This window comes from Hemiscyllium ocellatum, chromosome 7 (genome assembly GCF_020745735.1).
Source record: "Hemiscyllium ocellatum isolate sHemOce1 chromosome 7, sHemOce1.pat.X.cur, whole genome shotgun sequence".
In the NCBI taxonomy this organism is placed as follows: Eukaryota; Metazoa; Chordata; class Chondrichthyes; order Orectolobiformes; family Hemiscylliidae; genus Hemiscyllium; species Hemiscyllium ocellatum.
Window position 1 is genome coordinate 56,450,080 of NC_083407.1, and position 24,541 is coordinate 56,474,620.

The 24,541-nt window shown below is 38.8% G+C and overlaps 1 protein-coding gene across 3 annotated transcripts in view; it reads right to left on the reverse strand.

Moving 5' to 3' along the window:
* Positions 1 to 24,541, reverse strand: part of gpd2 (glycerol-3-phosphate dehydrogenase 2 (mitochondrial)) — a 128,814-nt gene that overhangs the window by 75,510 nt on the left and 28,763 nt on the right. Inside the window, exons 2-4 of one of the 3 annotated variants that reach the window (XM_060827232.1) lie at positions 20,779 to 20,899; positions 19,069 to 19,175; positions 1,377 to 1,551 (exon numbers count right to left, since the gene is read on the reverse strand). In XM_060827232.1, coding sequence (XP_060683215.1) covers positions 1,377 to 1,551; positions 19,069 to 19,167 — 274 coding nt within the window. In that variant the 5' untranslated portion in view covers positions 19,168 to 19,175; positions 20,779 to 20,899. Of the gene's footprint in view, positions 1 to 1,376; positions 1,552 to 19,068; positions 19,176 to 20,778; positions 20,900 to 24,541 lie in introns of those variants that run through there. The other 2 variants (XM_060827233.1, XM_060827234.1) reach the window with 2 other exon arrangements.

Below are 24,541 nucleotides of genomic sequence, written 5' to 3' on the forward strand. Positions count from 1 at the left end.
TGAGAGAGGGAGCAGTATCGGGAATAAAAAAGCAAGTCTGAGGGAGCAAAGAGAGAGCAGAGAGAGGATAAACGTGTGAGTTAGAGAGGCCAAGCTGCAATGCAACAAAAAGCAAGGGTGCAGTCCAAACGCAGTGAGAGGACAAAAGGCCAATACTGAGAGGATGAGGTGAGACTGCAACTGGTGATGAGAAATGAGGGCATAAGTGTTAGAGAGGTTGCTTTTGTATGACAGTGATTAACATTGCTTTAGGTTTAGGTAAATAATGAGGGAGGAGCAAGGAACAACCTCTTTTTGGAACTTCTAAACTTAAAGAGACTAACTTCAATACAATGAAATTGAGGCTTGGGATGATCTTTCAGAAATCACTAGGGTCAGGGATGGTCTAATGGTCTAGAATGGCTAATGTAACAGGCCTCTTTAAGGAAGGAGGGAGGCAGAAGAACAGAAAATTATAGGTCAGTCAGCCTGACCTTGGTCATTGGTAAGATTTTAAAGAGTCCATCATTAAGAATGAGATTGCAGAGCACTGTATCAAAGGAACGATATGCTGATATTGGAGGGGTTCCAGAGGAGGTTCATGAGAATGATCCCAGAGATGAAGGGCTTGTCATATGAGGAGTAGTTGAAGATTCTGGGTCTATACTCGACGGAATTTAGAAGAATGAGGGGGGGGAGAATATCATTGAAATTTTCAGAGTACTAAGAGGACTGAATAAATGTGGAGAAGATGTTTCCACTATGAGAAGAGACTAGGAGCTGAGGGCACAGTGAGAGCTGAGTGAAGAGATGACCCTTTAGAACTGAGATGAGGAGGAATTTCTTCAGCCAGATGGTGTTGAATCTGTGGAACAGAAGGTTGTGGAGGCCAAATCATTGAGTGTATTTAAGGTAGGTTCTTGACTGGTAAGGGAATCAAAGATTTTGGAGAAAGCAAGAGAGTAGGATTAAGAAATATATCAGCATGATTGAATGGTGGAGCAGTCTCACTGGGCCAAAGGCCTAATTCTGCTCTGCTCTCTTAGGACTTTATCATTCATATCAGTGTACAATGTTATAGCCAATATCACTGAACAGTTGTTTTAATGTGAGGACTGTGGTTGAAACCATTTCAAAATTCAGTACCAGAAAACTTTTGACATCAGTTATCTTAAACAAGTACAAAATCAAAGTTTGAATACATCATCAAACCATATAATACTCAAAGACAACTGAGGGGGAAAGGCAGCACATGATCAATGACCTGTTCATTTTGAAAATAAAGAGCTTTCTAACATCCTAGTTTTCAACTACACTCAAACTTCTAGCTTACAAGTCCACATATAAGACCCTAATACACAAAATGACAAGAACATTTTAAATTAGGAAGTACTTACCCCGAGTAACAGCATCTAGGGCACATCCAGATCCGGTTGCCCCTCCCCCAATAACAAGGATATCAAATTCCTTTACTGTCTTTAAGGTGAACAGTTGAACATCTCTTGATGGCATTTGATATTGAATATATTTTCCATTCAATTGTTCTGATGCTTGAACACAAGAAAGGCGAGCCTATGCAATTAAAATAGAACGGCAATGAATGAAGACTTCAGTGAAGTTTCCATTTATGCCTAATTAAAGATACTGAGATGAGAGCATATTTTTGACAAGATTCTTTCAGCAGATATAAAACATGTTCATTAAATGAAACAATTACTTTATATTCAACATTCTTACCTTTTAAAAGTCACTTTCCATTTTATTTTACACTTCTGTAATCTTCAAAATTTCCAGTATGAATTACAATAAAGGTAGCACATCCACATCAATTGCACATCAGAGTAGTAGGATGGTTCATTTGAACTTTTCACCATAAACAAAATAATGAGCTAGAATTTACTTTAAAACAAAGATTTCAGTGATGCATGTGATTATGTTGAATTTGTCATGCAGAAGGAACATCCCGCAAGTTACCAATCAATGCATAGAACTGGACAATTTATGTTGCTTTGTGAAATACAACATCTTTAATTTCCCCAAGAGTATCATTAACTTCCTGCATATACACATTAATTGCCCATTAAATTTGACACAAAGTTTAATCTAGCAATTAATAGATTAAGTATCTTTTTAATGTTGTGATAATTATTAATGACTTCCAATCAACTTCTCTGGCCCAGAAAGTGACCAATTAAAAATGGAGTCTTGTTCTTTCATGCAGTGAATTCCAAGTTCTTTAAATCTTTTCTTCATACTTTCCCTTTGCACTTTTTCTCCAGCTCAATTCAATTGTGTTCTGACCACTTGTTTCTGTGTACTCAATTTTCAATATTGAATTGTTCAGCACTAATTCACCCGCCATCTCAGTGCTTCCTCCAGTATTTCCAAATTACTTTATCTCAGTGACTGAAAAGATACACAGTTGCCCTTACTACATCATTTTAGCTTATATTTACAGATCAAAAAAAAAGTTGAAGGGCGCAAAAAGGATCTTACTAGCTAAGCATTCTGCAACAATGTCATACTTCAGCAAAGTTTAGGCTAAGAGAGCATCACCTCCAGAGCGATTCTCTTATTTATGAATTTAGTAAAGAGTTGGGTGCAGAAAGCTACATTTACACAAATCACTGAAATATGAAAAGGGTCCAAACTCTCTCCAACAGTATTGTCTACACTTCATTTTACACCTAATCATTTTATGGAACACGATAATTTTATAACAATATATGTTCCCATGAAACTCATACTCCAGTAAATTATGCAAAACAACTAACTAAGTGACCAGCCATTCTATATTTTAAAGAATCATCCTGTAATTTAGCTATTTGCCCCTTATCCAATATTACAAGTGTCCTGTCTTCCTGCAATGTCATTTAAATTTTGTTTACTGAATTTCTTGGAAATTGTGCAGAAAACTTACTGGCATATCCTCTTGCTAACTGTGCTGTCTTTACTTTAAGTGCAACTTACTGGGCACCTACCTTTCACCCAAAAGTGAATATAGGGCCATGGGAGAGCAACCAAATAGTTATGCATTCCACATATTTCTTTTACTTAGATAATTGTCAGGGAAGACCCCAGCTCTCACCATGATCTCTTACTTCCATAGTTGAAGTGTCGCTTATTTTATGGCCAAAGCATTGATCTCCTATCGCAGAAGGCAGCCATTTAGTCCTTTATGTCTGTATCATCTTTTTGACTCAAGCAATTATAGTCATAGTCATAGAGATGTACAGCATGGAAATAGAACTTTTGGTCCAACTCGTCCATGCCTACCAGATACCCCAACCTAACCTAGTCCCATTTGCCAGCACTTGAGCCATATCCCTCTAAACCCTTCCTATTCATATACCCATCCAGATGTCCTCTAAATGTTATAACCACACCAGCCTCCACCTAAGTCCTCTGGCAGCTCATTCCATAGAGTGCTTCCATGTCTTTAACTGCACACTGTGCCTTCGCATATTCGCTGAATTCTTTTACCGTTTGCTCTCCTCTTCTCTAAATACTTCTGTTTCTGTGATACTTTGTTCTTTCGTAGTTCAACAAATGATTCACCTTCCCTATCGCTAGCCGCACACTGTGCTGTGGGCCTTCTCCTGCATTTCCTCCAGGTTATGTGCAGGCTTTTCCATATCATAGTACATTGCCTTAAATACATCCTCATCGCTCACCAGTTCCTATCACTGCTGGTCTTTGGGTATTTTCCCCACCTCTGGGTTTGAATTGCTGCGCTACCCTAGTGTTTCACTGTCACTGGCTTATAAATTAATTTCAACCTGCTCCTCCATTCATTCCTTTCCTCTCCCTACATTTCTTTTATCCATTTAAAAAGTAACATGTAAAACAAAAACCAGAATCCTCAAAATACTTCCTTGTACTATCTCCAAATTTTCGTTGAACATCTTAAATCTGTTGTCTGGTTGCCAACCTTTCTGTCAGTAAGGGGAAACGAATACCCTAGCTGTCCAAAATATGGCAACATCATCCTTCAGAATGTGATCGTGTCAATTAGGTATTTTCTTTCCATTCTAATATCAGTATTTCATTGCATTCAAATCATGGTCATTTATTTCCAAGTTGAACAAACTGTTTAAATAATTCCACTTAATTAACAGTTGGCATTATCTTAAAATTATGACAATTTAAGAAAAATAGAAAACGTGGGTGTGCCTAATAATTCCACAATTGGTTTGTATTTTCGACAACAAGCTTGTTAACTCTCATACGTAGGTACATATATTTATAACAAAAAGATGGTTGGAAAGCCATATTAATGAACAGTTCACTTTGGTTAATTTCCGACACAAAACCTCTCACTCCAAGGGAAAAGAAATAAGTTTAATGATGACTAAATGTTTTATTCAAATCTGCACACAGAACTCATACTGAATGATTATATCAATTTTGCTCCTGCTGGAACACAATTAGACTTGCAAATTCTTCAACGTACAGTATCAAGACATTTGCAATTTGGAGCTTAACAGCAAACGAGACCTATTAATTATCATCTACTTCCAAAAAAGTGCATATTTAAAGACTGCAGGCAATTAACAGCCAGGTTGTCCTGTAATCACAGTTTCAGCTTAATGCAAGACTTCATGCAAATTACTGTTATAGACAGGGATTTCATTTGTTTTCTCATTGGGGTTACTTTCGGATCATGTTCTCTTATTAAAGTCTGCTGTATTTTAAAAATGCACGAGACTGCAACAAATTTAATAAAGAATATATTCTCGAACACAAACCACTGTTAATTTGATGGTCATACACAACCGCACATTCAAAATTCTAATACAATGAAAGAATGACAAAATTTACTTTTTTATATGATGGTTAAATATATTTAATGCTCTTGCACTATGTAATAGTAATCAATATTGAACTAACAGAAGCACTAATTTTTAACCTCCCACAATCAACTACAAAGCTGACCATGTGTGGAATAAGGGCAGATGTCAATTAAAATGAAGACAACGATTTAACCATTTAAGAATGCTGCTTTTCCAGTGTAAATCTGTTCTCCTGAGATCAGAACAACCTGCCCTCAGCAAGAAGTACCTTATGAAAATGTGCAGGGTGGGGCCCAGTAACATGAATAGGAGCCATTTTGCAATATTAGTCACAGAGCAGGAGAGCAGCGAGGTCAGGACAAACCTAACACTCCCCAATGGGGTCGATGGGCTTTGCTTTACCATTACTCCCCACAGTTGCATTCAGAAATGCACTGACCAGACTGCAGTGAACCCATCCTGCAGGTGGCCCTGGTTTTCCTGTTCCTGGCTAGCTAATTGTTTCAGCCAGGTGAGGATCAAAGTCCCAAAACATTTGGAGTATTCCTTTATCTTTTATCCTTTCATGCCAATTGTTACACAACCTGAATAGCCCTTGGACTGAGTGGATTATTCAACCAATGGGAGGGCACTTAAGTGGTGTGGCTTACAAGTGTGGTGTGGATCTGGAGGCACTTGTAAGCCACTTGTAAGCCACAGAATTACTGAGACTAGTTTACAATTCCAAATTTATTCATTCAAATGCCATGATGGGGTTTGAACGCACATCCCAAAGCATTATACTTGAATGGACTTCTGGATTACCAGCCCAATGACGTTACCGCCACACCACCATCTTCCTCACAGAGGCAGGAATCAGGAACCAGAATTGGTTTTTGGCCCAGCTTTAGGGTAAACCGCTATCATAACTTAATCACAATATTCAACATCCTGAAGATCAACAGCAACTGGAAACTGAACTGGACCAGCCAAGTAAAACTGTGGCCACAACAGCAAATCAGGAGCCAGGAATTCTGTCGAGTGTATCTCATTTCTTATCTCCTCAATGCCTGACTACCAACTATAAGGCAAAAGTCAGCATTGTTATGGAATACTCTCAAACTTACCTGGATAGGTATAGCTTCTAAATACTCAAGATGTTTAACTCCTTTCAGGTCAAAGGCTGCCTGTTTGAATGGCACCCTGACCATAAACTTCAATGTTCACTCCTTTCACAACTGACACATGGGGGCAGCAGTTTGTACTATCGACAAGATACACTGCAGTACCTCAGCAAGGCTACTTCAACAGTATCTTACAAATCCACAACTTATACCACCAAGAAATCAAAGGTGATAGAAGCATGAGAACACCACCATCTTTTCACTCCAAGTTCCTAACTTGCAACTATATCTCCATTCCCTCACTGTCACTGGGTCATAATCTTGGAGGTCCCTTCCTAACAGCACTGTGGATGTCTCTATACTCCAAGTACTGTTGCATTTCAAGAAGTCAGCTCACCACCACTTTCAGCACAGCATTTCACACTGGTTTTTTTGCATAGGGAAGCATTAAGTGATACATAAATAGGCTTCCTGTCGACTTAATGGGACTATTCACACAGAGGGAGATCAGACGAAGGGTGGGACTCATTTTAACTCACAAACCAGCCATTACTGAGGCTGCAAGTTATCTTGCGGGAGAGAGATGTGATTTGTGCCAATATGTCTACTTTTCCAGAGGAAAGTAAGAAATCACAGGGAACCAGAAACCCAGCACTCAGGGACAGGGAAGAGCCTGCTTCACTAAATGCTGAACCAGACCTAATGCTTGACCCCATAAAAAGGGCGAGCAGGAAGGTTATCTTCCCAGCAGGTGGATAGAGGAGACAACCCCGAAAACCAGTTTGGGCTCCTCTGTTCTGTTTCATCTCTCTCTGCTTCTCTTTCCTCTCCAGATAAGTTGTCTCCTTACAAAGCTTCACTCTACTCAAAGTTCACACCTCTTTGGAAGGTCTTGTAATACAGCATGCAGAAGACCATTACACTGCTGTGACCCTTGCTGGAGAGTACTGGAGGTCACTACCTTACCAGCCCAGGCACCAACACTACATCCATACCCCAATTGCTGTCCTGAGCAGATGGCATTGATGCTCTTTTGTCTGTAGTCCCACAATGGTATCACCAACTAAGCCATTAAGGGAGTTCCCTTAACCCTTTAAATCCACCCTCAAGTTTTGAGGTTGGAATGGATATTTTGGGCAACCTGGTCTGGCCAAGGATGAATGAGTCAGGATAGCTCAAGGAAAGCAAGCTGGTGAAATTCTTATTGTGATCATTGACCAGTTGGTCATTGATTGAGTGCAGCTCTTCATTTGATGGATCTCACTGGCTAATCATTAGATGCTTTGTTAATTACATCAATGTAATTAATGATGTCCTGCACAGGGGGAATCCAGCACTGAAAGTGGAAACCATTGCCCTCTGTCCCTGTGAGGCCTTGCACATCAAATTAAACTGCTGCCCATTTCTGCCAAAGCCGACATCATTGGCCAGTGAGATGCAATGGTTCACCAAGTTATTGGTATGACTTCAAGGGTACCAACTTAGAGTCGATTCCAATATCAAACTAAAATATCTATTCTTCATATCCAGCTTAGTGTCAACTTGTCATCAAACTATGGAAGACATCACTTGCAAGCTCAGTGGCAATCTCACTTGTATATCTGCATGTTTTCAGCACAGATCATAGAACAGCAATCAAAAACAGGGAAACCAGTATATTTTCCCATCTCTGTCCCAGAGGGCTGAGACCAATTTTAGCAAAACACCCCTATCGATATTTCAGCTTAATTAGCATAGACTGTATATGATCTTTCTTGTCTATATGGAACACCAAGTCACAATAGTTGCATTTTTTTCATATGAATACTTTATCTCAGTATTTTTGGTGACAAAGACATCTTACATATGTCTGTGGTTTTGAAATATAAACACAGCCCATCCAAATACAAGTGCTGGAAGTAGAATGTAGTAGTTTCTTTCTGGAAACCAGTACTAATGAGGTTTTAGTCTCAGGAACTGAATAGTTTGACATTGTCAAGTCAGGAAGAGTGCATCTTGGAAAATAATGTCAACCCCTGTGCCATGCTCCTGTAATAAGAAAGCCCTTTCTAGATCACAATTAATACTAGCATTTTTGGATTATGTCCAAACGTACCAAAAGGTCAACATTTCTCATTTCATTTAAAAAATATGCTGTTAAGGATGCAATATCCCCCAGGCTATTTATATTCTGGTCACAGAACAAAATATTATAAAATCTTCCATTTATCAGTTTCCATATTCTAAAGAAATGTAATACACTTTTCATATAATTGTACTTCGAATTTAAAAGCAGCTTTTAAACATTCTGTCAACTGCTCACAAAATTCCATCTTTTATATTTATTCAAAAATGCGAGTTCAATAATGCCTATTTTACTTCTATAATATGAAGGAATAAAAAAGGTAAATTATCTACATAGTAAGATAAATATTTGTTGAACAATTCACATCCAAAATACACTGCAGGTGTACTGTCTTTTGTGACAGTGACTATAGTTGTGAAATTATTTGTAACTGTGGTCCTCCCCACCCCCCCCCGAACCTAAAGGACCACCTTGAATGAGTGATCAGGGCAATATTAACCTAGACCTGACAGACTTTGATGAGCAGGCCCTAGGCATGACTGACCAGATCTCTGACCACTGTCTTTGCAGCTTCCCAACTGAAATCATGCAATTCTCTGACTGTGCTGGCCCCACAGGACTGACCATTGCCCACTCCCCGGACTGTGCTAAGTCAGACTCCAACCGAGAATGTTCCAAGCGTACAGTAACTGTAGCCAAGCCCCAGAATCGATGTGGATTGTGCCCAAGACTGACAGTATTGTGACCCCCACCGCGCACCCCCCCCCCCCCAGTAGGCAGCAATACTTCTTTGTCTAGGCTGAGAACTAAGCTCCATTTTCTGACATAGTTATTTTGATTGAATAAATGTGCAGTGTGTTTGCCATGCAAGTAGCTGGCATATACTGTAGACATTGGACTAAAATTGCAGTGTGTTGCATAGGAAGATATTGCATCCCCCTCAGACAGCCCTGTTGACGAGCAGCTGGTCCATGTGTTTGGACTAAAGAGCACCTCAACATGATAATACGGATAGCTTCTGGCTCTAGCTGAAATGCCAATGTGCCAACAGGCATGGTAAAGCATAAACATACATGGTTGGTGGGAACACGCAGCTAGGTGCTAAGTGAACAAGCATTAAGAGAGGTAGAGAGCAGCCTGAGATGTAGCCCGAACTAATCCACAAACTGTCCCTGAGTGCAATGTGTCCCAGCTGTAGTCTTTCAATGTTATTTGCTAGGGCACCCTGCAATACATCTCTGTACACCCTAAGCCAGTGTACTGGAGAGTTGCCAGGATGGTCACAGTTGGTTGACAAATGCTGATGTCAACGTCTGGGAATGAGGGATGCACATGAGATGCTGTACAGTTGTATGCAACATGGAGCTCATTCACAGTGAGTGGCATGCTTAATCAGACGGGTACATGATCTGATTTCCATGTTGAATTGTATCAACTCACTTGTGAGGATTGATTGGTAACATAGAAAGCTGAATACAAAGGAGGAGAGATGATCCATTAACAAAGCTGCTTATTGGGATTTCTCATCCAATTCTGCCAGAAATCTAACCATAGCCCACCTCACTCAGACTCCTTTGCAATTCTGAAGTAGTCACTCAGATGCTACAGGTAGACAAGCAGATTCCATTCTGCAAAAATCCAGGATCGATGCTGATGCTAAACTTCAACTAAGGGTTCATTCCTAATTCTCGCTGCAAAGATTAGGGAGCGGGGGGGGGTATGTAAAACATTGAAGAATGGAAGATTATACTAGTAAATAAATCTATCTTGTTACTTTGTTTCCTATCTCCACACATCACTGAAACATAGCAAAACAGATCAAAGTTAACATGGAGAGGAGCCTGCAAGGCAGAGCAGTCATAATGCTAGAGGTCAGTAATCATTTGGCATTGGCCTGTTGTCATTAAAACAAAACAGTAGCCCTGAGGAATTAAACGTGTGCCAACAGTATTTCAAAACTTCAAAAGATGCCTTAGAAGCAAATTGGATCACGATTTTGAGGAGTTTATTTAAAAGTTTAGTTAAAAAAAGAACTTGCAAATTAACTGTTTTGTGTAGAAACCTATGCCAAGATAAGAGACAAAAGGAGGAACATTAATTTACATTTAATCCTTATTTGGTATGATTAGTTTGTACAGATGTTGTAAGTGAAATTTAAAATATCTGCTGTTGAGTGCCAAATTCACACTTAATGATCACAGTTTCCCTCCAAAAGCTGAGATCATGCAAAATATTGATGCTTTAGGCTTAACTTGCAGCACGTTCCATTCACCCATCACAGTTGTACTTGCTGGGCTACACTGGCTTCCAGTTAAAAGTAATGTCTTCCGGTTTTAAAATGTTCAATATTGTTTTCAAATCTCTCCACGGCCTTGCCACCTCTCTGGGATGAATACTCACTTGCAGGTCAGGATCCCAACATGAGGGCTTCTGGCAGGAACCAGACATGAGGTCTTGGGCAAAGGAATGGCAAGCTCTGGGCCCAAGGGGTGAGAACTAAGGTTTGGAGTGGGGAACAGAGCTTCAACCGGGGCAGTTGGCCTTGGAGCAGGAGAGCCACCAGGAGGCACTGTTAGCCCAGGATGTAGGACCTTCTGCTGCGGCTGCCTTTTGCCAAGGATGGAAAGACCTTTTATTGGATTTCTAAGTGATTTTAACAAAAACAGCATGGTAGCTCAACAGGTAGCGGACAAATGGTAATCACATATTATCAATACAATTTAAGGAATTTGTAATGAGGAACTGTAGGAACATTTTCACCTGCAGCACGACTTTCAACCAATGATTGATTGCGAAAATAGAATGAGGTGCACTATGGTTGTGTCAGTCTGTAGACAATGCAAGGTCAAAATCACAACCATGGTAAAGAAAATAATCAATTAATAGTTATCAAACAGAAATCTACCAGAGTTCAAAGAGAATGGATTCCTAAAGAATTGCGAAGCCTTCAGACTGTCTGAATGCAAAGCCAGAGTCTTGGGGGAAGATGGGGTAGTGGTAAAATTTAATTTTACATGAATATATAAATGTATACTACGAGATGGAAAATGCTTGGTGAAATATGTAAGTTAGTGCTTCCTAAAGGGTTAATATTGAAGATTGCGATAACCTCCACCCAATGTGCATGTGTCATACTGGCTTGGGTGGGATTAAGGCCTGAAGATCTCATGAAGTGCAGATACACATTCAGATGTCTCCTCAGTCTTATTAACAATGTCCAACGAATGCAACTTGTACCTGATTGCATCTTCACTTTGTCTAACTCAGTCCAAGGAAGATTCAAATTCCACAAATAAATTTTGTTGTAACAGTGAGGAAACCTGGGGCAATCAAGTAGTGAACTTAGTTGTTAGTAACAAGCGTAATTGATACCAGACCTCAAAGTGAAGGTGCACTTAGGTGGCAGTGCTAATGATATTATTACATGCAAAGCCAAACCAATGCCTCTAAAAGTATAGTACTAGTGCTAACGTTCAAGTGGACATGTGAATTAGACTGATAGGCAGTTTAACCAGGCTTAAAAATTAGCAAAGTAGAAAAATGGAATACCGCCAAAGTTATCTGTAAGAAAAAACAGGTGTGTCAACTTACACAAACACTTGACACAACAAAGCCTATAAATCAGATTTCAGCAGGTTTTTTTTTAAAAAGCAAATGAAAAGGTGTCAACAAAACCTAACAGAGTAACCAAAAGGGTATGAGAGGAAGAAAATAGATTGTCATTCAGAAATACAATAACTTTTGTAATTAAGGATTCAAGGTCCATTAATGGAGCCAGTGAAGAATTTCTCAGGGCAGATATGCATTGCTTCCTCAGATGCAAAAGACGTTTTTTATTCTGTAACCTTCACTGCTGGTTAAGATGCAGGTTTAGCAATAATAATATTCAATGGCTAATGCTATAGTGAAAAATGACTGAGTGGCTGCAAATATAATCCATGCTAAAAGTGACCTTGAAATGAATTAAACAGACATCATTCACTCAAGGGTGTTCAAAACAATGGAATCTGTGATTTGTAAGCCATTGGCTCAGGATCTTTAACAACTCACTAGATCTAGATGGGAGAGACAAAGGGATAATCAATCACAAATGAGAAAATAGGGCAACTAGTTTTACTCTGGATGTAGGTTTGCTCACTGAGCTGGAAGGTTCATTTCCAGACATTTCGTCACTCTACTAGGTAACATCTTCAGTGGGCCTCCGGACGAAGCACTGCTGAAAATTCCTGCTTTCTATTTATACATTTGGGTTTCTTTGGGTTGGTGATGTCATTTCCTGTTCTTTTTCTCAGGGAGTGGTAGATGGGATCTAACTCAATGTGTTTGTTGATAGAGTTCCATTTGGAATGCTATGCTTCCAGGAATTCTCGTGCATGTCTCTGTTTGGCTTGTCCTAAGGTGGATGTGTTGTACCAGTCGAAGTGGTGTCCTTCCTTATCTATATGTAAGGATACTAATGAGAGAGGGTCATGTCGTTTTGTGGCTAGTTGATGTTCATGTATCCTGGTGGCTAGTTTTCTGCCTGTTTGTCCAATGCAATGTTTGTTACAGTTCTTGCACGATATTTTGTAAATGACATTTTCAAATTCATTAGCTGCGTTTTAGTGTGTTGGTGGGTTTGTGTGCTACCATGATGTCAAGGGGTCTGAGTAGTCTGACAGTCCAAGATGTCTTTGATGTAGGGGAGAGTGGCTAGGGTTTCTGGATGCGCTTTGCCTGCTTGTTGGGGTTTGTTGCTGAGAAATCGGCAGACTGTATTCGTTTTGAATACATAGTACAGGTGATTTTCCTCTGCTCTGCGTCGTTCCTCTGTGCTGCAGTGTGTGTTGGTTCATTGAGATAACGTTCTAATGCAGCTTCATTTGTGGGTGTTGGGATGATTGCTTCTGCAGTTGAGTATTTGGTCAGTATGTGTTGTTTTCGTGTAGACGCTGGTTTGAAATTCCCCATTGGCGTTCGCTCTACTGCGACATCTAGGAATGGCAGTTTGTTGTTGTTTTCCTCCTCTTTAGTGAACTTTATGCCAGTAAGGGTATTATTGATGGTCTTGAAGACTTCCTATAATTTGTTTCATTTAGTGAAGACAAAGGTGTCATCCACGTAGCAGCCCCAAAGTGTGGGTTGGGTGGTTGGCAGAGCTGTTTGTTCGAGTCTCTGCATTATTACCTCTGCTAAGAACTCTGATATTGGCGATCCCATGGGTGTTCCATTGGTTTGTCTGTAGGTTTTGTTGTTGAAGGTGAAGTGAATGGTAAGGCATAGCTCCACTAGCTTAATAATACTGTCCTTGCTGATGAAGTTAGTGGTGTTTGGCGTATGTGTCTTTGGGTCTTCTAATAGTGTAGTCAGTGTTTCCTTGGCCGGGTTAATGTTGATTGATGTAAACAGGGCTGTAACATCAAAAGAGACCATTATTTCATCCTCTTCTATCTTAGTGTCTTTGATGTTCTTCAGGAATTCTTGGGTGGAGTAGATGGAGTGGTGTGAGCCTTCTACTAAGTGTTTTAGTCTTTGATGTAGCTCCTTGGCCAATCTTTAAGTTGGTGTTCCATGTAGCGAGACTATGGGTCTGAGAGAGGCTCCTGGTTTGTGAATTTTAGGTAACCCGTAGAAGCGTGGTGTGTTGGATCTGTCTGGTTTCATTTTTTGGAAGTCGGTCTTATTTATTTCTTCAGATTTCTGAAATTTTTTTGAGTAGGGCTGTGATTCCGTTCTCTCATTGTGGGGTTGGGTCTATCGCTACTTGTTGTTAAGTGTTGGTATCTGTAGCTTTACTTCTCTTCTAGGCAAATTGCTGGTGTAGTTCTTGGACATTTAGAATACTTTAGAATGCCATCTCTAGTTTTGGTCCTTTACTGGTCCAGATCCTGGAAATTTACAGAATGGATACATATCGGGCTGATATCTACTTTAAAGGACCTCAGTTACAATGACAAGCTTGCAATGAATCAAACAGGAGGAGGTTCTTAGCAGGTATCTCTGCCTGTGTTGAAGGCAAGGCCTCACTTATATATAAAAGTTGACTGTTAAAAGGTGTGAAACAATGCAAATGTATGGTGCTTGGCCAGCACCAGCCCAGAGACTGATTTGAACAAGAAAACAAACAGGTTTAGAGAGAGATTTGGGATCACAGAGGGAGCCTAGAATGATGCAGGCCCATCTTCTTCTGATAAAGCTTTTGAAAAGAAGAGACAAAATAAAACTAACAGCACAATTTGATATGAAGTGAGGAAAGACATTTGGGAAGAAAATGCTGTTAAATATTACACATGTTGGCATCCACATCACAGAAATGCCAAATGAAAATGGTAAACATTACAGGAATCCAGGCAAAGCAGCTAGCACATGGTCAGCCCAGTAAGTAAATGAGGAAGAATATTTATCTGAAGTTACAATGTATTTCCATTAGGCATGAGTGGAAAATTATACAGCAGCATGTCTTCCTTTTTCTAATCTCAGAAGGGGAAAAATGTGGCAAAACTATTGTTGTTCACTATCTAAGGCATCTTGAACCTTTGTTTATTGAACCATTACAGTTCTTATGTTGATTACTGGGTTACATAAAAATTGTTTGTAAACAAATGGTTTTTCCTGAGAATGATGACTTATCCAATAACCAATCAGATTTGACAGTTATTTTGACAAGCTTGCAATGAATCAAACAGGAGTTATTTTGAATGGAGCTAAATTACTAGATTCACGAAACTGTATTCAAAATTTAGAATAAGCATTATAGTGGACACAAAGCTTTAACTCTGTTTCTCTCTCCACCAATGCTGTCAAACCTCTCCAGCATTTTCTGAGTTTGTATCATGTCTGACAGGTAAGATTGGGCTTTTTGATGAAGTGATTAAACTTGGAGATTTGGGTAATGCAGTTGATGTAGTCTACATGAACCTCAGTAAGATGTTTGGCAATACAACGCACTGGAAACTGTTCAAGATGATAAGAGCTCATGGGACCAGGGCAATTAGTCCATTAGCTCTATTAAAGATGCGAAAGGCTGATTGTGAAAGGGTGTTTTTGTGACTGGAAGTCTGAGTCGAGTGGGAAATTCCAGGTTCAGTGGTGGATTGCTTGATATTTTGTTTCACATATCAACAGTCCAAAGATGAATGTCAGAGGTTTGATCAGTAAATTTGTGTATTTGGCATAAAATCCAACTGTATTGGAGAAACTGAGATCTGGCAGCATCTGTGGAGCCAAAAACATATAACATTTAGGGGTCCAGTGACCCTTGACCAGAACTGAAAGCAGCTGGGAAATGGTAGCATTTGTGCTGATGATGGGAGGAATGCGGAGAGTGAGACAGAACATGATAAAAAACTGCAATGCAGACAGAAGAATTACTGATGATAAGCTGGGAGAGGAATAAATGCTGAACTGATGTTAACAGAAAGTGTGAATAGTTGAAAACAAGTTATCTGTACTGGAAATATACAGAGCAGGATCTGGGAGTGTGGGGGTGGGTCACAAACATGGACTTGGCAGTGTGGTAAATAGCAAGAGGAAAGCCTTCGACTTCAGGATGATATGAGCAGGCTAGTCAGATGGGCAGTACAGTGGCAAATGTAATTTAATCCTGAAGATTATGGGGATGCATTTGGAAGGACTAACAAGGCAAGAGAGTGGTAGGATTCTAGGAAGTACAGAGGGTCAGAGGGACCTTGATGTACAAATTCACAGATCCTTGAAGCAATAGGAAAGATGGATTAAGTGGTTAAGAAAGCAAACAGAAAAATTGCCTTTATTAGTCAAGACACTGAATACAAGGCTAAGGAGATTATGAAGGACCTGTACAAAATGTTAGTAGGTTACAGCTAAAGTACTGTGTGCAGTTCGGGTCACTGCACTTCCACAAGAATATGACTACACTAAAGAGGTGCACAGGAGATTCACCATGATGTTGCCTGAGCTGGAGCATTTCAACTACAAAGCACAACTAGATAGGCTGGGGTTATTGTCCTTACAGCAGCGAAAGCTGAAGGGGGACTTGAGTGAGTGAAGTGTAACAATTATAAAGGGGCACTGATAGAGCAGACAGGAAGAAACATTACTCAGTACAGGGGTCAGTAATCAGGGGTTGGAGGTTTAGAGGGGGTTCATGGAAGATTTATTTACCCAGAGAATGATAGGCAACTGGAACTCACTGCCTGAGAAGGATAGTTGAGGCAGGAACCATCACAACATTGGAATAGTATTTGGATCAACTTGAAATGCCATAGCACAAAGTCTAAGGCCATGTGATGGAAAACGGGACTAGAATAGATAGGCACTGATGCAATGGGCCAAAGGACCCCTTCTATGTTGTAAACTTGTTTGGTTCCAAGCTGCCTGCCTTACCTTCTTTGCTAAAAGGGAATGCAAGCAACCAAGGTTGGGAGCCTTCAAGTAAATGCAAAGTGAGTGGTCAGTAAGAAAGCAAGTTTACACCATAGGATGCATCCTATACAACTGCATGGGATGTAGATCCCCACCTGCATGCAAAGCAACCTGACAGAAACATGCAAGTCACAGATGCTCCTGAGCTCCAAAGTCAAGTGTTCAATGGGCTGAAGTGGTGGGAGAATTGATCCAAGAGTAGTCACAAAGATGTGCGAAGGCCAGTGATTTACCAATGCTGACTTTATATGGGTGAAAAATCAAGGAGAATAATGGCCATGAAGCATGCAGGGACAATGTGCTGTATACACAGTCGGACAGTGTCCAGCACAAACAAACAGCAAGGTGCAGTTGCCAGGTATCCGATCTAATTTTCATGTCAGGAAATTGTGATGACTTCTTTTTCAGCAAGGACAGAATTGGATGTGGCATATAAAATAAGTCTCAGAGTAAAGCTGTGCCAATCTAAGGCTGAGATGAGGAGGGATTTCTTCTCTCAGAGGGTTGCATGACTTTGGAACTCCTTGTCACAGCATGTGGGGGCAGAGTCCTTGTTTATGTTTAAGGCTGAGATAGGTAGAATCTTGATCAGTAGAGGAATCAATGGTTATGGGGAAAGGGCAGGAGAGTGGATATTAGGAATGTCCAATCAAGCATGATCCTATTGAATTGTACGGCAGGCTCAAGGGGCCAAACCGCCTATGTCCTTTCCTGTTTTTCCATGGTAATAATTCTATGTCTCTCACATGTTGTAAATTGAAGGCAGATATCCTGCCAAGCTGTTGTGTGTACCATTGTGTTTCCTACGGTTCAAATACATGTCTTACAATATTTTCCTTCTACACTGTATTAAAATTATGATTCACTGCATTTGGGTCACATTACAGTCTTGTTTCTGTCAAGGCTGTCAAACCATACACGTTTATTTCTCTTTGTGCCGTAAATTCAACTACCTTGATACTCATACTGAATATATTCAGACAAAGAGCCTGTAATTTTAGTTTTTTTTCAGTATCTTTCCCTAATCTAACTCTAATTACTGGTAGAAGCTTTATCTGTATGCTCTATTACTCTCAGTCACCCTCTGGCTAACATTAGCCACATGGCTATCTTACACCACCCTGACTTCCTACCCACCCCTACTATTTAATTTTCAGGCCCCATCTACAGTCCTTGCTGTTTGATTCAACACGACACTGGTCCCAGCATAGTTCCAAAGACACCTGTTCCAAAACAACAGTTCCCCAGTTCCTCAGTACTGGTGTCAGCTCACCAGATTTGAAGACCTTTTAACTACATCACTCTCTACCCTTCAGCAATGAACAGGTAAAAATGCTGAAATGACCGTATTTTTCAGTAGCTCAGTTGTTTATGGCTGTCAAACAACTTCTAAGAAATTAACATGTCATTACTGGCAGAAACTTTGGTCTCCCAGCTCATCCTTACAAAGGTAGCCTGGACCAAAAAAACCAATAAAGCAAAGATAAACATGACGACTTCAGAAGTTTATAAATATTAACTGCCTGTGGATGATAATTAGTTACGCCAACAATGGTACATATCTAAACAACCAGTTGGTGAATATCCTTTTTGTTTCTGCAGATAAAATGCCATTCAATAAATTCAACTTTGAAGATCATAATGCGGCATAGAACACTGGACCTTCAGTGACTTTATCACGGATTTTAACCCAGAAATCAAATGACGATGAGGCTTTTGTGTGTTTGAATACAGGCAACGTCCTTCCCACCTGTTGCTACTGTACTCAAATTCACTAGTTTAATTGGAGTCTAACAGGTAGCATGAGGCCCGTCACAGGCAAGCAATGGCCTCAATGCAAAGATAATGTCTAAATCTAAGTAAACAACAATTCGATGCAATTTTAATATTGGTTATCAGATTCATTGGTGCTGATTCAGCTAGAGGCCGGTAAGAGCGAGTGAGACAAAGTAAGGCTAAGGTGACTCTATGATTCAATAAGAATGATAAAAAGCTATGTTTTTAAAAATTTTTTAATTACGGACTAGAAGAAAGAAAAATTTCAATAATCTGCTCAGTCACAAAAGTTTAAAAATTTATCTTGCTGAGAACATAGAATTTAGTACTGGATGAGGAGCACAGGACTGGTAAACTGCAAAGCAGGTGGACATTCATAAGTATAAAGTGTTGCGTATGGATAAGCAAGTAGACTCTCTGGCATACCATGAAAGCTGTATTAACAGCTGAAGATGCACTAAAAGAAAATTAAGAGACTTAGCTTTAAGTTTAATACACCTCACTGGAGGTGGAGGCCAGATGCCAATTTTGTAACCTGTTGGAATTAGTTCAGCACTAATTTCATGTGCCACACCAACTCTGACTGTTGGCATTGGTATTGAGTTGCCTAACCAGCATTTCTTTAAAAGATTTCAAAAAGCTTTTCAAAAACGTGTAAGTTACACATGTAGGGGTATTTGCATTAAGATATTATGTGAATAAACACAACTTAATTGAAATGTATTATGTATGCACATTAAGACACACACTGACCACAGCAAACCTTCCTTTCTCATTAACAGTGCTAGCTGACATCCAGCTACTGTCCAGTTTCATAGGTCTCTGCAATCAACACGCTGTTCAACATATGCAAGCAAATCATTCAAGTACAGAAATAAAGACCAAGCACAAATAATTTCCTGGCCTTGAAAGGCCCATATCACACCTGAGAGAATTGACACAAGCTTTTGAAGCCAAAATATAACCTTACCTGATATGACCAGTAGTCTATTATGTGGGAGGCACCTAAAATTGTCAGGGTACCACCCCCAAGAAAAACTGCTCCTCCAACAATCTTACGAAATGCCATTTCCTTTTCTGTAATAAGATTACAAAAATAAGTTCCATCAAAGATCTTTTACAAGTAAACAAATTTTACAGAAGTTAATATAACCTGTTTATAAATAGAAAAATTGAGAAACAAAATATGTCTGTAATGAAAATTATTAAAACTTATCATAAAGATACATGTTACAGACATTTTCCAAACAGGAAGTAAACCAAGTAATGAAACGTTACAACTAAATATATTGTACATATATAACTAGAAATGAGGTCTATTAAATCAACTCCTGGTATGATAAGAAATAACGATCTCAAAATTAAAATTTACATCAACTAATAGTTGTTTTCCCTTTATATACATTCATGTGCATACATTATTATGCAGTTTTTTTTTGTGTATGAGATACATACTAAGTTTCATCCAATTACTAGCCATTCACCTTGGAGGACATGTTATTTTCAAACAAATACAAAACAGCAAGATCTTGTATTCTGGAGGACATTTAAGACCACTGACACATGCAGTTGTATTATATGAAGTTTTCAAAGGTCATTCCTACAAAGATTAATATATATTTATACAATTTGATTGACTTGTGATATTTATAAAGTTGCACTTTATGGACCAGTACACTATATATGTACAATCTACTTTTATATTACCTTAACAATTTTAGTTACCACAGATGCTTGGAATATAATTGGATTAAAAATGTCATTATATGTAGCATTCATGAGTATTTACTTGCCTAACTGAAAAAATACAGAACAGGGAATAACGAGAAGGCAAGCTCTATTAAACAGTACCTGTCCAACTGTAGAAATGCAGCACCTGCTTCTCATTTTAACACCTTAAGCTCCATGCACCAGAAATTAAATTCCAAGACTTCTAAAGTAAGATTTTACTTGTTCTACTACTGAACCAGTCTTCAACGTAAATTCAATTTTCAAAATTACTGAAGTTTAACCAAAAGTACATACATTTTGACACAATATTAACTGGATTGATTGTAGAAACTGTCACATAATTAAAGCTTAAACCACATTCCAAAGTTAAATTTGAGAATATAAAAGTACATATATACATTTAAATTGCTGAATAAGGTTTTAGTTAATTTGTTTGGATGGAGAGAGGCAGAAAAAAAAGGAGAGAAAAAAGAACAAACAAAGATATTCTCTTTCTATCTGAACGAACAGCTATGATTGGTTATTAATAATGCACTCATGTGTGCTCCATGTTATGGAATTGAAAATAGCCTTGATAATTGATTATCTCAGCATGGAGTCTCCCCTTCAAATTTCTCAACTCATCATTCATTCTACTTCATCCTCAAGTCCTTAGCAGAATAATTGTTGAACGGTATCATCTTAGTTAGGTCAATGAAGGAAGCAAAATTAGATGAATTACTATAGTTAACTTTGATCAAAAGAAAACAGAAGAAGTGAAAAAGGTACTATGTCAGTAGATACAATAAGTATCAGGTCTATCAATAGCAAATATCCTTAAAAATGTTAAGTTCACCAGCATTTTATTAAGGGAAACAAAATCAAATGTTTTTTTGTGCAAACTCTGAAATACAAAATACACAAGAAGCAAAGCAGAAAAATAAGCATGATTTCTGATCTGGCTTCTCACCAGGTGGCTTGTAGTTGATTGTGAACTGTCTTACATCCCGTCCACTGAAGTTATCGAAATTAAAAACAGACAGGTTGTAAAGATGAAAATATATCGATGCCAAAATTTATTTTCAACACGTCTGCAATGAAGGAAGATGTAAAATGCAAAACTGAATTAACAAGACTCAATATGTTACAATGAAATCGTTAAAGCTTTCATGTATGTTAAAAGAATATTTAAATCATACGTCTGGTCGAAATAATTGTTTATAAGATTATCTAAGTTAGTATTAGGGATAAATTCTATTTCCCTTGTCAGTAATTCTACTGGCCACTCTCTTAGGCTGAACCAACTAACCTATTATCTCGCCAGCTACCTGGAGCCCATGTTGAACTTTAAACCCTACATCCATCATTAACAAGCCCAGCAATATACATTTTATTCCAATGCCCAGTTCAGATCTTTGTTTGCCCTGCTGTTACTGAAATTCTTATCCTTGTCCTTCTAACATTCAGACCTCTTATCATCACATCTTTCACTCTCCTATTACAAATTAGAGATTTAAAAGATTTTTATGTTTTGGAACAATGTGTTTAACTTAGGATAAAATGGAGAAAAGTATGGCTCATGTGACTGGTTCTGAAATTTGCCGAACAATAAGCTTGGATAACTTAGTTATTAAGTGTTGGAGAACAAGCTAAGTCATTTTAACGGAAAGAAGGAGTAAGATGTTCACATCTGTAGATAATGGAAAGGGCATCTGTGATGATCATGAGTTAACTGTTGGACTCCAAGACTCCCAGGAAGATGGTAAGAATTGTTCATTTTATAAATGGTTATGTATTAAACTTACCTATTTAGCTTTAAGGTAGAATAGAGATGGTTGTTTGGAGATAGAAATTTTAATTAACTGCCTGGGTACAAAGTCAGTGCAGTTCACACTGCTATGGAGATGAGACTTTGAGAAGACAAGAATTCTTAGCGATTACTGGTCGTCTTACAGGTTTCTTAAAATATTCCAGGCCCTGATATTTAGGTTTTTGCAGACTGACCTGACAGAAAGACAGAGCTGGGAGATAAAGACAGTCAGTCTATCGTTCCCTGTGCAGAATGCAAACTTGTGTGCAATTTGAAGAAACAAAGCTTATAAGAAAAATTCATCTAGCATTGGACAGAGGAATCACCAGAGTACCTGCGTCATGAAAGTTAACTCAGGAGTTAAAAACAACCGGATAGAAAAGGAAAACAAAGAGAGAAAGCCATGAGAATAGCTTAAGACTTTATGCTGGAGAATGAAGTTTCATTGACGGACAGATATGGTATAACTGTGGAATAGAACTCAGTCAAATCTCAAACAGGGACATTTTTTGTGTGGTTGATAGAATAAGTTGCCAATAATCAAATCTAACAACTTCACTGTTTTCCATGAGAAACATGTCTCAATAGAATGACATGAAACCTACTACCCCTTAGGTATGTTTGATACCAAGTGACTCATCTGTCGCTGCATCTAAGAGTTTCCTTACAAGTGTTAATGGGCTCCATCCTGCACTCAAGTTCACCCTGAACACAAGCAGTCAAGCAAGTGCTTTCCTCAACTTGCTAGTTGGGAAATCCATGAATGGGCTCTCTACTATAGCATAGAGTCATGGAGCTGTACAACACAGAAACAGATTCTTCAGTCCAAATTATTCATGTCGACCACATGTCCTAAGTTAATCTAGTCCCATTTGGCAGCATTTCACCCATATCCCTCTAAACCGTTCCTATTCATGTACCCATTCAGATGCCTTTTAAATGCTATAATTGTACCAGCCTCCACCACTTCCTCTAGCAGCTCATTCCATATACGCACCACCCTCTGCCTGAAAAAGTTGCCTCTTAGGTCCCTTTTAAATCTTTCCCCTCTCTTCTCAAACCTATATCCTCTAGCTCTGGACTCCCCAACCCTGGGAAAAAGACCTTGGCTATTCACCATATCCATGCCTCTCATCGATTTCATAAACCTCTTTTAGGTCATCCCTCAGACTCCGAAACTCCGCGGATAATAGCGCCAGCCTATTCAGCCTCTCCCTATAGCTCAAAGTCCCAACCCTACAGGGCTACCTTCACTGATCACCATATGTGTTGAGTCTCTTCCAAGCACCATGAGATTGTCCAAGTCATTGGTTCACCATTCAAACTTGATTCCAAAATAGGGTGTATCAAAGCCATCTTGTTACTCTAGATTATTGTTCTCTAATGTCATACAAACTTATGAATGGACTTAACGTCACCACTTTCCTCCTGAAAAGTGCTCAGTCAACCTTCAAGTTACTCTGAAAGGGTAAAGTGTCTCAAAATTTGAACAACAGGTAAAACTAACTACTTCATGCTGCTGCAGTGCAGTAGCAACATACATAGTGTTCTCAATTAAAAATATGCTACCAGGTAACTAAAAAGACATTCTGTCTCCCATAAAAATGAGCAATGTGGTATTTGAAATTTCAGTGCCACAGGGGTGCTAAGTAAGTAGGCTCTACATTGCAACCACTGATGGATCATTTCAAACAGCACACCAATTGGACTTTTCACAAGAGACAATGTATTGTCAACTAGACCGTGCTTGCAAAATTCAAAACATTGCTCAACAATTGCCATATCCTATCTAATTGGGCAATCTCAATTGTGTTAAGAACTACACTAACAACCAACTTAAGATGATTTGTCAAGCTCACAATGTGGGTCACTTGCACATGCTAGAGCTGCATGCATTCGCATGCGAGGTCCTGTCTTTTGTAAACAGAAAGAATACAACCACACATTGCGTTTTTCACAACTAAATAAAAATTTTGGGGACAGCCATTTCCTGCTGGGTGGCAATGCCTTGCCCATTCAGAATTGACTTGCCTACTTTGAATTTAAACAGAAGCTTGGCAGTTAACATCTCCCTGGTGATTTCTCAATGGCAATGCTTCTATCAGAGTCCACTTACCAACCAAATAACACCCACTTTTCAAGCAATAAATTGGTATTCCTTTTGAGATGTGGTATTCTTCCAATTTTGTTCTGATAAGTGCAGAACAAAAGACTTAACAGTTTGTCTCCTTTTTCTATACAATGATCTTTTCATTTACTTTATAAATTTAAACAGAATATCTTAACATTATATGACATAGTTTTCCACATTCAAGGTATAGTCCAAGCAATGGAGATAATTTTGGTACAAATTCAATAAATTAAATATGTCCACAGCACTCAGCTTTGGGGTAAGTGCAGTATCTCAAGGAAGGAAGCAGTGAACAACTTAGAAGCACCACAAGCATCAACAATTCATAGATAACTCATATACGTATTTCCAAGCTCAAACCATCTGTGTATATCATTTTATGATTCTGTAATATGAAAGCTCTACATTCAATGATTTTAAACAAGTGAAGAAGGAATAGGGACAATAATATTATAATCGAACAGTCTCCCAACGTCAAAGTATTATTAAAATTCTCTGAAAAGGTAAACAGTGAATTGAGCTTATCAGTGACGACAATCTTGTGAAATCATGTGAAAATTTTAATCTGTCTAGTGATTGAGGTCACATGGGAATACTGTAATTTAAGATGTTTGTGTACATAACTGGTTATTTATTGTTCTGAGCTTGAAATTTTAAGTGAGTGACAAGTGATACTCTACTAAATTTTTGAATTTAAACCACATCTGAAGCATTCAGTTTACTGCGTACAGTAATCTGTGTCTTGTCCAACTCAGTTGTAACAAACTTCTGAATTTGCAGTTTATTGTAACA